The 13,254-nt window shown below is 45.0% G+C and overlaps 1 protein-coding gene across 5 annotated transcripts; it reads right to left on the minus strand.

Moving 5' to 3' along the window:
* Positions 1 to 7,048: 7,048 nt before the first annotated feature.
* MYCN (MYCN proto-oncogene, bHLH transcription factor) lies at positions 7,049 to 13,045 on the minus strand. 5 transcript variants are annotated; one of them, XM_090031841.1, is made up of 3 exons: positions 12,804 to 13,045; positions 10,641 to 11,540; positions 7,049 to 8,523 (listed from the first exon to the last, which is right to left on the minus strand). In XM_090031841.1, the coding sequence occupies exons 2-3, from the start codon at positions 11,446 to 11,448 to the stop codon at positions 7,925 to 7,927; spliced, it is 1,407 nt and encodes a 468-aa protein (XP_089887967.1). In that variant the 5' UTR covers positions 11,449 to 11,540; positions 12,804 to 13,045; the 3' UTR covers positions 7,049 to 7,924. The 5 variants fall into 5 exon arrangements, with proteins under 5 accessions (XP_089887967.1, XP_089887968.1, XP_089887970.1 ...); XM_090031842.1 differs by having other exon boundaries at positions 12,668 to 12,805; XM_090031844.1 differs by lacking the exon at positions 12,804 to 13,045 and adding an exon at positions 12,661 to 12,708.
* Positions 13,046 to 13,254: the final 209 nt, after the last annotated feature.

The following is a 13,254-nucleotide window of genomic DNA, read 5'->3' on the forward strand; positions in this document are numbered from 1 at the left end:
GGGCGCTGGGAGCAGACAGCTTTCTGCACCCCCTGCTGTGCCCTGCCACGCTGGTTTCCACTGCTGCTTTGCAGAAGTGGCAAGGGCATCACTGTGGGAAGCATTGCCGGTATGTGCTGGGGCTGGGGTTGGGGCTGGGAGGGAGAAGATGTTTGCAGTTGGCCCAGGTTCTAGGTAGCTACTGACAGCCACAGAACCTGGGCTAGGGGTTTGGGTGGGGGGCAAGGGACACAAGCAGGGCATCCTGCCATGTACTCCCTGCCCTCATTTTGTTTTTCTGGCATGCCGACACTCTGGCACCTTCCAAGGTAGGCATTGTGGGGGTTTTCAGAACTCCAGCCAAAAAAGGTTGCCTACCCCTGCTGTAATGGACTATAAGTTGAGCTCATGTAAAAACCAGTTTCAAAATGGCCAAACCTGGTTTGAGATAAACCTGGTTACATGTAGTATCAGACTTAACCAATTGAGGTCAAACTGGTTTATGGAACTTGTATCCCAGACCCCTTCCTGGTTTAGGTTAAATCAGAGTCCTCCAACATCCTGGCATGTTTTGCAGCACATAAGTAGCCTCAGCTCCCCCACTCCCCCTGCAGCCAGATCACATCCCCCTCCCTGCCCCCTCCCTGTAGCCAGCTGGCCACCCCTCAGAAGGACTCTGCCCAGGGCACTGTGTCCATGCCCCCGCCGCTGCTGGCTGCAATGAGGGATTAAACCCACTTCCCCTCAACCTACTGGCTTCTGGCCACCACTGCCCCAGGTGCACGGCCCTGGGTGCACAAGCAGAGCCCATCAGTGCTCGTGCTGCTCCCCTTGCAATGGGGGGATTAAACCCCCACTTCCCTTATGCTACCAAGTTCTGGCCCTGCCCTTGCTCCTGCCACCAGCCAGGGAGTGAGTGGGGGTAGGGGCTGGAGACCCCTGACAGGGGCTGCTTCCCTCCTCCTCCTCCAGGAAGACCTCTGGTGGGGTCCCTGCAAGTCAGGATGGAGGTTTAATCCCCTCCCCAATTATACTCACTCCTGCCTGAGCCTGGCCACACCCCTTGCCTCAGCTTAGTTTCCCCCTAGCTGAGGGCTCCCTCTAGTGTCCCCCAGCTTCTGGCCTGAGCCACTGCAGGCATGTGCCTGAATTTCCAGAGTTAATGTCTATTCACTTGCAAATTGGTTCAATCTACACAGGTTAGAATAACCTGCAAAGATTGAATCAAGTCAGACTCTAGTTTTGTGAATGTCTGTCCCTAGCCTGCATGCACCCTTTTATATCCAAACTGCAATTGAAGTAGAAATGCTACCTGAATGCTAGTGCTAAAAATGCCACTTACGCAGCTACAAATCTGCCATTTAGATGCACAAAGTGAAACAGAATTTCACAATATATTTAGATTTGAAATATTGCCCAGGAAATGGGAAGCCTGGATTCTAAGCTTCCTGACCTAAGAAGACACAACCACACCTCACATTTCCCTGCATAGTGTTCAGGATACAGAATAATTTGCACAGGTCCAGGCTCCAGGTTTTGACAACAGTGATGCTGGGCAGCCCAGGATTTGGTAATCATGAGGACCAGAAGGAGAACAAGTAGAATAAACATGCCTCTCTAACCCAGTGATGCAAACACATCCAGGAAGAGAGGAAACCTAACTTTCCAGTCCAGGTACCAGATTTATTTCTGTGTAACATAAAATGTTTAAACAGACACGGGGAATCAGTATCCTCAATTTTTTGGGGTTGACGAATTATTTTTTCCAGTGGGAGAAATAAATGTCCCAGTGGGAGAAAGAAATGTCCTTTCCAGTCTGTTGCAATTCCTAGGTAGTACAAAGGATACTCTGTTGAATAAATACTTTTAAAAATGTAGGGAAATGTGAATCATTCTGAAACTAAAATCCCCTGTAAAGTTATAAGAAATCTTTGCCCTGGGAGTACAGATTCCAAAGTTGTAGTTGTCTGAGACATGCTCTGGTTAGATCCTAAAGGGCACCTATACACGTGCAATGAGGCTGCTACAACATGCTATAATTACAGTGCGTCAGAACAGATTTGATTAATCGAGTCTGCTGGAGCATGGTTATTACCGGACTCTAGAAGACTCCAGCATCACATGAATCAGCATTCCCATGCTGAAAAATGGAGGTGATCTAGTATAACACCCTTGATCCTTCAGAAGGGAGTTTTGATGGGTATAGGGACTTGCCTTTAGATTTTGAATGTATTTTTTACAGCATCACAACCATCTGTGGGAGAGAAATTAATTTTATTTTCAGTGGGACAAATGTTGCTCACCTAACACGCATGAGTGCCCCCTCAGTGAAAGAGCTGGAAAAAAAACAGGGAATGCACAGCATTACCGTAAAGGCAAAAAGAACTGGAATCCAGAGGTCAGCCTTAGGAGTAAAATCCTTGCTCCAATTAAGTCAACAGCAAAACTTCCATTAGTGTCACTGGGTGTGTTTACACATGCAATTTATTTGAAGCAATAAACTCCAGCACATATTCTATCAAAATTAACTGGTCCCAGGCATTGTGTGCCCAAGTCCACAGCAAGTTGAACCAGGTCAGAGCAGCCCCAGGAGGTCATCCTGCCAACCCAGGGCTGCTCTGACCGAGCTCCATGTGTTGCAGAAGAGCTGGGTGGGGCACAACAGTGCTACAGTGCAGGGCTAGCTGACAGGCAGCACCTGCACCGAAGCACCCTCATGCCCCAGTCAGCCCCATCAGCATTTACATGTTAATTGCTGTACACTAAAAAACTCTACCACAGGGTAGTACTTATATTTAAAAGTACTAATTTGCAGCAGAGTTTATTAGTTTACTGCGCCCTAATAGGGGTGCACCTATAGAGGTTGAGATGTTTACTGTGGAGCTAATTAGGCAGCTCCACACTAAACATCTCCTGTAGGTATGCCCACTGTAACCAAGAGTTCATCCTGGCTTTGCAACAGACTTCTTTTGGGATTTACAGAAATGCTAGGCATGTACTGAAGTCAATATGTACTTCACAGGGGTCACATAGGACTCCTATATACCAGTGCGCAGTCTGCTTCAGTAAGCTGGAATTTCAGCGGGTCAGAGTAGACTTGATTAATCAATTCTGCTCGATTGATTCAATTGTCATGCTTCAGCAGCCTCCTGCATCTCGTGTATCAATGTCCCTGCATTTAAAATGGTGGTAGAGGCACTTTATCTAAAGCTCATTGAATGAGCTTTAATTCAAGCACCCCACCACCATTTTTAAGTGCAGGGACTGACACAGGAGATACAGCAGTGCTTTAATTAGAGCAGCTGTCAGAGCCACTCTAATTAAAACACCGCTCCCGCCCCCGGAGCATGTGTAAAAGTGCCCATAGTCACAAACTGTTTTGTAAGCCTCTGCTAAAATAGACATCATGGATGTGCAAATTATTATTTCAATAAAAAAGGATCCTGAGGACGGGTTCAGGTCGTATTTGCACAGGTAAAGTTAAACCATATAAAATCAAACAGAAGTTATTTTAGCAAATACATATGCAAAACATATTGCTTAAACAAGTTTGATCTTCTGATATAGAAGAGTAACAAGCCAGGAAATACAGGCTCAGGGTTGAAATCATTCTTCAGTCATTTCATTGCGGCTAAGTATATTGATACATATAATGGGAACAGACATGACCTGAGTGAACTGTATATGTCATGAAATCTCAGGCAATTTCTGGCAAGACCTGGTGATAAGTTGCTATAACAGCAGCTTGAGGTCCAGGAAATTTACTTTCACTTGAATTAATGGCAAGAGGTGACCTAGTGATAATGACATCATTAACGCATTTCACCTCTTTAAGCTCTCCCGATGGTGGTTTTTTGCTTATACGGCTTTACGGGGGCTCATTTTGTTTTGGTGTTTGAAGTTCCTTGTGTTTGTAGGGCTATTTTTAATAAAACAAATAAAAAAGAGTGGTAAAATGTCCTGTGGGAGTCATTTTAACTCAGGTATGACATATTACAAATGTGTGACCTGGGAGAAATGAATTTGGCTCAGTCAGCAGTGAGTGTACATTTTTCTCACATAAAGGAACTGAGGATCTAGTCCAGCATCCTCTCTGTGACTGTGCAGTGCTCAGATGGTAGAGGAAGGAGCAGCATGCATTGCAGTAGGCACTTTACAGGATAATCTTTCCACAGAGAAAGTTTTCTCAATAACTGTAACATATTTTGGCTATTTGGGTTGCCCTGAAGGCAGAATTTGGTCCTTAAACAGAGACTTCTGAAACAGTGCTAACTGATTGTTTGAAACATCTCTCTCCAGAGATAATACGGTCTGTCAGGAAAATACGATACATGTATTAAAAGAAGCAGATGGATGGAGTAGTTCTCTATTTTGCTGACTCTTTTAACTTCCCAGATTGGCAAGGAGTGGTTTGCCTGCTGTCTACATCTCCGTACTGATCTTTGTGAAACTGCCAAAGATCCTCAGACTCTTCTAAATCTATCTTGGACCTCAATCACCTCCTCCAAAACAAAAATAAATCAAAATCTTGAATCCATGTCATGGCTCCCCATTTTCATTTCAATAACCACTTTCATATGCAAAAAATATTTTAAAACCCAGAAATCACTTCTGTTTAGTTATGACTGGGGTGATTTAAAAAAATACCCAACTCTAAAAACTGAACATTTCTAATGTTGTTCGAATATAAAAATGTCCCTGGCAAATTGTTGCATGGTGCTACAGTTTGAAAGCAAGCTTACGAGTTTCCAAACATTATTTAAAAGAAAAAAGAAACACTAGCAAAGCCAGAAGATATTAATGCTGCTGTGTATATGAGCATTTCTTAATCATCCTGAGACAGAAGTCACCAGGAGTCTGAGCTGACGTCACTGGGAGTTTTATCACTGAATTCAGTAGCAATTGGATCAGATCCCTATTCTTTGGGAAAGGCTCTTAAGGACAGGATTTTGTGCTGAGTCTTTAAACAAACAGTCTAAGTCTTGGTTTGACACTCAGTCTTGATCCCTAAATACTCAGGTACCGCAATAGTGAACATGACATCTGACTCTGAACAGAGTAGATGGCAATTTTCTCTGATACATTATTCAACCTGTTTCCTTATACTGAATATCTAGTACACAGACACTGTCATAGCTCTCAGGAATTTGTCTCTGTCCATAACACAGGATGTAAGCATGTGTGAAAGTATCAAATTACAGCGGTAGCATGGTTTTTACATCTATATTCTGTCTGTTTACAAATTGATGTTAAGAATCTGGCTGTGGAAACCTGGCTGTGGGATAGGGATAGGATGGATGTTTGAAAAAACTTGCTTTTCCCTACTGAAAAAAAAGCCTGTGCTTCTTATGACTTCATTTAAAAACAGTGCTTCAGAACAGGTCTCTAACAGCAATTGCTAGTAGAACGGGGCTTGAGCACTGCTTTCAAGTCAGTCAGTGGCTAGAACAACTAAATGCTCCTGAGTAGACAAGATTGTAGTTGTCTGTTGTTAAATAGCTTCTCATCTTTAGCTTTTGTTTTAGTAATATGACTCCATGTCACTGTAACAGTTGCTATACAGGTGACTTGACCTAGGGCTTTATTCAACCCAAGTGAAGCCAGTGGAAAGACTTGGGCTTGGTATCAGGCTTTAAACGAGACCCACCTACAGTTCTGCGCATGTGAAAATAATTTTCTTTTTCCTATGTACATCACTGCTTGTTTTTTTTTTTCCTGGCCAGAACTGCTCGGTCAAGTTTCAAGAATAAAACAGTAAAATAGGAATTTATATTTAAAGCTGGCATGGTGATGGCATTCAAAACACTTGAAATGGAATTCTTTGTTAAAGTTAACACAGCAAGTTTTTTTCCTCTTCTGTTTAAGGGCAACCTGTGTCTGATTCTCCCACTTACCAAAGGCCCACCACTTCAATGAGAGGTCTCAGTTTGAAATGATTGTAGAATCAGGTCTAAATTTACAGCTGGAATTTAATATACATGTTTATGGAATTTAAAAACTTGTTCAGCTAATGGAAATATATTATACTAATTTATGTTGGATTATGTATTAGTGGGATACGTTGCCACCGTCCTTAAGGAAAACTCCTTAAGTTTGACTTTGAAAACATGTTAGATGCATGCAATGATAATAGTGTGGGGAAGCGGGGCAGGGCTGAGCACCTCCTGAGCCTGGTTGATATGTCAGCTCCCTGGACCCATTACACCTTCTAAAACCAACTGTGGTTCCAGCAATCAAGTACATTTCACAGACTTTATAGCTCTGCCTCTATACCACCCTCCCAGTTCTTGTAACCAGCCATTTCCTGATCTTAATTCTGGATCTTACATGCTGCTCGGTTTCTAATTTCTTGATTCCATACTTCAGGAAAAGATTTTTTGTTGCATGATGAGCTTCCAGGATCCACATAGCCTACATACTAATAAGCTATACCATATGGCTGGGCCCTAAGCAGAAGGGATATTTTAAACTGATTAACTGATTTTTGAGCATTACTAATAGATGCTTAAAGAAAAGGAATTTGGAGCACATGCAGAAGTCAGATCAGAACAAATATTAACTCTACTATCAAATGGTGCACAACTTCTGAGTTACTGTCTTTTGACAACACATATAAGGAACATGACACAGATGCATTTCTCTCTTCTCTGTGGCAGCTCATTTATCTGATGATCTGCTCTTCACTTAGCTGTGAACCCTATCACCTACTTTATACCTATTAGCTGGTATAAATTAGCACTGGTCCAAGCCCACAGAGTTCCATATGCAGAGTCTCATCCAAAACCTTTCAACGTCAACTGGAGTCTTTTCACTGACTTCAGCTGGCTTTCAAGGGCACATGGTATCAGAGGAGAAATATGGCATGTGAACAGACAGGAGAATTGCTCCCACTAAAATCACTCTAGTAGCCAAAATTGAAATTTTCTGTCTTGTCACCTAACTTGTACTATCATCCCTTTCCTGAGATTTTAAGTGCCTGGGATCAGGGATCAAGTTGTTCTGTCTCTGTTACTGAACAGAACTTATATAAAAGAGAAAACCTGCATCTAAAAAAATAGTAAAGAGCACATCATTTAATTGCTATTTATTTTCATAAACATGAGGTATTTCAAAGTGCTATAAGATGCAGCACTAAATGTACATCGTTGGAAGAAAATAAACACAGAACTTTGCAGTTACCCAGTTCTATGCACCAAACATTAACAAATACATTAACTGGAAGAAACAGGCTAGGAAAAAGGCATATATAGTAAATTTCTTTACAAAAGTTTTCTTAGTTCAAAAAAGTGATACAGTAATATCTACTCAAAACTTTCACAACTCATTTTCATACGAAAATATAAGTATCAAATTTAGTTATGTATCAGCATCATACTAAAGTATACAGGCAGTGTAAGAATTAGTACAGTACATAACAGAGATTAACAATATATTTGTATACAAAAAACATGCTCCTCAAACATTGAGGTATTACAGTACTTAGGTATGAACTTCCAGTCTAATACTGGTAGCAAGAGCCACCTCTCATAACCCAAGACATGTACAAAAGGCAAGTGTAGATGGTATTTACAGAAAAATCCCAAGGGGGTAAAAATGGTAACCCCAAAAGTAACATTGTTAGAACATAAGCACCATAAAAATTAGGAATGGTTTTTTTTAAAACTCAACTAGGTGTCATCAGCAGCTCCAAATGCTCACAACATTTAAAGAACATCTACAGTTCTTAAGAAGAAATACAAGGGCAGTCCATTGTTGTTTGGCAGTCTCTTGAACTCCTTGCAAGAACATCCATTTGCTCTGTACCCAGAAAATATAGTTTGTCAACTACTTCAGGGACTGGATTGAAAGTAAAACCAACATTCTTAACGTCAAAAAACACAATTTTTTTTTTTAAGAATCAAAAATGTGCAAAGTGGCAGTGACTGTCCAGGTCAGACAAAAATGTTTAGCAAGTCCGTGTGTGTTCTATTTTCTTTAACAACTGCTGTTGCCTGGCTTGCAATTTTTCCTTTTCTAGCAATAACTTGTGCTCCTCCGCCTGAAGGGAATGGACATATTCAGTGGCTTTTTTCAAGATCACAACTTTTGCAGCTTTCTCATTTTTAACCAGTTCCGGTACATGGTCCCTTAACGTGAGGAAACTTGACCTCAGGTCATTACGCCTCTGGCGTTCCAAGATATTGTGGTTCCGTCGACGTTCACTGTCCTCTGAATCCGAGTTTCGAGGACTTGAGTTCTTAGACTTTGGTTGGATCACAGGTTTTACTGGACGGGGCACCTCGTTTTTTAGCTTTTTCTGTGGTGGGGCATCTTCAGTTTCCATGTATGGAGAAGGAGCAGCATAATTATGCTGCTGGTGAATTGGGGCGCAACGCTTTAAAATCAGTTCATTCTGCTGTGTCCTCACTGTTGCAAAGGTGGCATTTTTAGGGCGCACAGTAATGGTAAGGGTTGTAACCGCCTTGTTGGAGGAGGAACGCCTCTTCTCCACTGTCACAACATCGATTTCTTCCTCTTCATCCTCTTCCTCCTCATCTTCATCATCTTCAAGAGAGAGAAAATGTAAATAAATTAAGTTATTCTCCTTAAAATTATAAAAATCATCTATCTAAATCATATTTAAACAGAACCTCACATTTCCAGGGCAAATATGAATCTTTAAATGCTACAAATATCTATTAAAAGCATAAATGCATCAAAGGCAAAACTAGTGTGTTTAATAGTATCTGGCTGCAGAGATAAGTCTAGATAGGGTGTGTATGCTATCTGTCCATAGAGACTGATCGAGATAGACATGCGCACACACAACATACATACGTACACAATAAACTACTATCTCTGACAATGTCAAATGATAAACTCCAGGAACAGGGAGTTTTTTGCACTTTCAAAATGAAAAACGAGAGACCTGGGTGCAAGCCAAATAAACTCACCATGGTAAACAGTACTCGAGAAAATGCCTTCATTTTATTTTAAATCTTTGAGCTGGGTCATACAACACATACACATGAAGCATTAAAAAAAAAAATCAAAAAAAAATCACAACACATCCCTTGCTTGCTTGATTGAAAAGTGGCCAGAAAACGAAACAATCGCTGGATTTGTTCTGATGCAGGACGTGAAGCTGTTCCCGTCTGTGGTCCCTTTAAGCCAGCGTTTTGGTTTACTGCCAAGAAGACAGCTGTTGAGAGGAACTGCTTCCTCACCGAAAGCTGTCAAGGCACGGACACGAAAGGGACAGCAAGGCTTTTGAAACGGGACTTATCATCAAGTTTATGATGATAGTCGTAGGGATCTGCTCATTTACATGAGTGAAACTGTTTACAAATGAACTGGACTTCTCCACATACATAGATGCTTTTGTGCATGGGAGCAATTTTTTTTTTAGCCTTCTAGATTTCCTTCTGTCTGTAAAATGCAAATATTTCTCTGCTAAACTATTAGACTGCCTAGGCAACTGAAAGCCCTGTACAAGACTTAGGACATTCAGCACTGGAAGGATCTCTTACTGTGTTGTCAATGCCTTATGTACACAGTATGCTCCTCATAGCTAGCATTTGTCAGATTTTTGGAGATTGACATAGAAAAGGATTCTTTTTAAAAACAGTTTATATAGACTCTATAACTCAAAAGCCCCTGGAATAGGACATCCTTCAGTAATTTCCCTTAGCAAAGCCAACCACTGTCTGCTTTATCACCAGCTGTCTGCAAATAGGTCCCCCAAGGAAACCTTTCAGAAAGGCAGTGTCCTCAGGCAAGCATGCTGCCACCTGCTGGCAAATCCATCCCTCTTATACAGCTGGGAGGGAGTCAAACAAATGCACCCATTGGGACAGTGAGGGAGGGGGTTTGTTCTAGGCTATGTTTCAGATAAAGAAAAATAAACCAGTTATCTGGGATTTGCAGGCTTCCCCTCTTCCAGGCTAACCTGGTGCATTCATCGTGCTTCCTCCAAAGCTCCTGGTAGTGAACTTTCCCATCTCCTGAGCAGCAGCTCTCCTCCCCAGGGGCTCAACGGACTGGGATGTTCTACATGGCGTTAATTTTGCAACACTTGTTCTTCCCTGGATCCACGCCCTAATGCTTCTGCTGCCATTTTACTCACTGTTCATCTCTTTCTACCCAATCACATCAAGGTGAGGAGATGCCCTCAGGCGCTACGGCATATGGCCATCAACTTTCCCTCAGTCTTTTTTTTTCTTCTGACTTACAAAGAGGCAAGATACAAACAAAGGGGGCATGGCCTAGGACTGTGGCTTTATTTTCTTTGGTCTCTTGACCACATTGGGTGCCTAGAAGGTGGGGGAAAGGTAAGCCTGAGCTCAGTTTTGATGAGGGGAGACCACCGCTGTCAGATCCTGTAGCCTAAGAGCTTTGCAAACCTGCCATGACAATGTCCTATCCCAGACTCCATCAGGCTGAGTCAACAGCTAAGCTGTTAGTTCGCTTGACTGCAGACAGCATTCACCTGAAGCAAAGTGAGTATTGCTAGGCTTCCCTTAAGAAACCAGCTCTGCTTCCCTCTGCCCCAGAGAGGGAGATGTCTCCTAAAGAAGATGCAACTTGGAAAGCTGCATTGTGAGGAGGGGCAACCATGCCCCTCAAACACCTCTCAAGGTAAGCACAAAGCCAAACAAATCTGTGCTGGGTGGAGTATTTACCCGAGTCGCTGAGAGTGTCGTCTCCTGAGCTGCTGTTGGCTCTGGTGTCGCTGGCAGCGCTGGCGTGGCGGCTGCTGCGCTGAGAGGCAGCTGTTGTTCCCTGTGCAGTGCCACTATTGCCACCAATATTCACCCGGATGCCAGCCATCCCCCCCGTTGCTGCGGCTGGGGTGGGTGCCACTGGCTCCCGTTTATGGATAGGAAAGGGGAACACCACTGCAGGATCCACACACTCCGACACAGAGTTGTTGAGCTCAGCTTGGTTTCTGCTGCTGCTGTTGCTGCTGCTGGTGCCCCCGGGGCTGCCAGTCGTGGTGGCCACCCCTGCTGTTGCTGGTGCCACTGAGGTCCCCCCTCTGCCCTGCAGTTTCTCATTCACTGCCTGCTCCAGCTTCTCTCGGGCAGAAAAGCCACTCCACATACAGTCCTGGATGATGATGGAGTTGAGATTGTTGTTCTCCCCAAAGCCTGTGTCGAATAAGTCCCCTCCATCTGCGCTGCCCCACAGGTCAGCTTCAGGGGGCAGCAACAGCAGTTCAGATGCCCAGTCCAGAGGATCACTGGTTCGCCATCCCCCCAGAGCCACCCCTGCCCACGGCACCGGGGCCCCTCCTGGGGCGTTCTCCTGAAGCCCGACCCGGCTGGGAGACAGAGGAGGGGTGGGCAGCAGCTCAAACTTTTTCCAGATGTCCTCCCCTGGGGGGGCAGAGTCCGGGCCACACAAATAAAAATCATCTTCGTCTGGATAAAAACAGGGCTGCAAAGAGTCAAACTCGAGGTCTGGGTTTTTACTGACCATCCCTGGCATTACTGAGGTCCTCTCGCTGATCCCCTGGTTGAGGAATTAGAGGGAGGTTTCGCGTGTATTTCCACAGGGGGGGAGAGAAGCTCTCCCAAGACCTGAAACCAACCAAAAAAAAGAAAATAAATAAAAAAGAAAAAAAAAAAGCAAAGAATTAAAAACAGGAGGAAAGGCACGTAAGCATGAATGCAGTCAGCTTCCTCTGAAAAAGCCAAGCCCAGAATCAATAGGATGCACAGAGTCTGCAACTTGGGAGAAAGGCACTTTGCTCTCTTTATGCTGATTCTGCCTCAATCAACAACAAAAACCCAGGTCCTGCGCACACATGCCAGGCTTTCTGCTTTAACCCTTTGCCCTGCAAGGAAACAAAACAAGCTAGCAAGACACAGAGAGTGAGAGAGAGAGACAGAGAAAGAGAGAGAAGGGCTTCTGGGCAGCTTTGCAAGCTGCTTCCAACCACCCAACGCAGACCTCCTCTCCAGCAATGCAGAGCCGGCTCTCTTGAGAGTGCCCTCTCCGTGTGCCAGCCAAAGCAGAGGAAGTTCCCCCCTTTTGTCAGCGGCACAACAGTGCAAAGGGGAGAGGCGGAGGGCTGGAGTGCAACTTTGCAGCTTGCCAGTTCATTCACTTCCCAGCTCCTTAACAGCAACCCGCACAGAGCACAAGGCAAAGGAATTAGAAAGTAGCAAAAAAAATGCAGCAACCTGATGCAATCACCTTAATTAAAAAGAAAAAAGAAGCCATCGGCACCACCATCCACAAGCCCTTTGATATGATATTCCAGCAAGGTACAGGAAGTTTCTCCCACTCCCCCCTCCGCCTTTTTTTCCCAGCTAAGGGGTGCAAGGCAGCGTCTGCAGCCAGCAACTTTGCCCCTGCAAACTGCACAAAGCCCAGGCTCCTGCCCCAGCCCCCCAAGTGGAATCAGACCTTTCCAAGGCACTGAGGGTCCCCCTGCCCCTCAGCTCAATCGCTGTAGCTGCCTTTGCACCAGCTGACATTTAAACTGAGAGCAAAAAAAAAAAGGGGGGGGAAGTGAAGGGAAGAAGGAAAAAATGTATTAAAATAAAAAAACCAAAAATAAAAATCCTTTATGATGAAATGCAAAGAAACCCGCTCAGCTGCTCTGTCTGCCCCGCCCCCTGAGCACGATGGATTTCTTTCTCCTCCTCGGGAAACGCAAATCAGAATAAAGCCATTACACACACACACACGCACAATGCACCTGGACAATGCGATCGCTTGGGAAGCCGGGAGGGTTTTCTCCTTGGCAGGGCGGGAGCCGGGCATGCACAGCCCCGCCACTGCCCTTGCAGCGCGGGCTCGGCCCGGCCCCGCTCCCTGCAGGCGCCTCGTCTTACCTCGCGGGTGCGGGTGTTGCAAAGCGGAGGGCAGGGGGCGGGGGTGGGTGGGGGCAAACACGAAGCCCCCCCCCGGGCCCCCCGGCCGTGCTCCCGCGTGAGGCGCTGGATGGCGGATCGCGCCCGGCCCGCCCGGCCCGGGGCTGCAGCCAGGCTGCACATCCACCCCGCGCGCGCGGACAGATGACTGTCACTGCCCGGCTTTGAAGCTCTGGGATGTGATTAACTCACTCCCCCCCCGCAAAAAAAAAATAAAAAAAAAAAAAAAAAAAAAAAGCCCATCTGACACACCCGGGCAGAGCGAGGGAAGAGGCTGAAGCGCCGCCCCGCTCATCTCCATAAAAGCAGGGGAGGCGCCTGGCGTTTGGCGCCAAAAAAGCCCCTCGGCCTCTTTTCTTCTGCAAAGGAGGGGAGGATGAGGTCCGAGTCCCTCTGCAGAGCCGCCGAGGGA

This window comes from Crocodylus siamensis, chromosome 1 (genome assembly GCF_052110815.1).
Source record: "Crocodylus siamensis isolate JL-2025a chromosome 1, ASM5211081v1, whole genome shotgun sequence".
Classification (NCBI taxonomy): domain Eukaryota; kingdom Metazoa; phylum Chordata; order Crocodylia; family Crocodylidae; genus Crocodylus; species Crocodylus siamensis.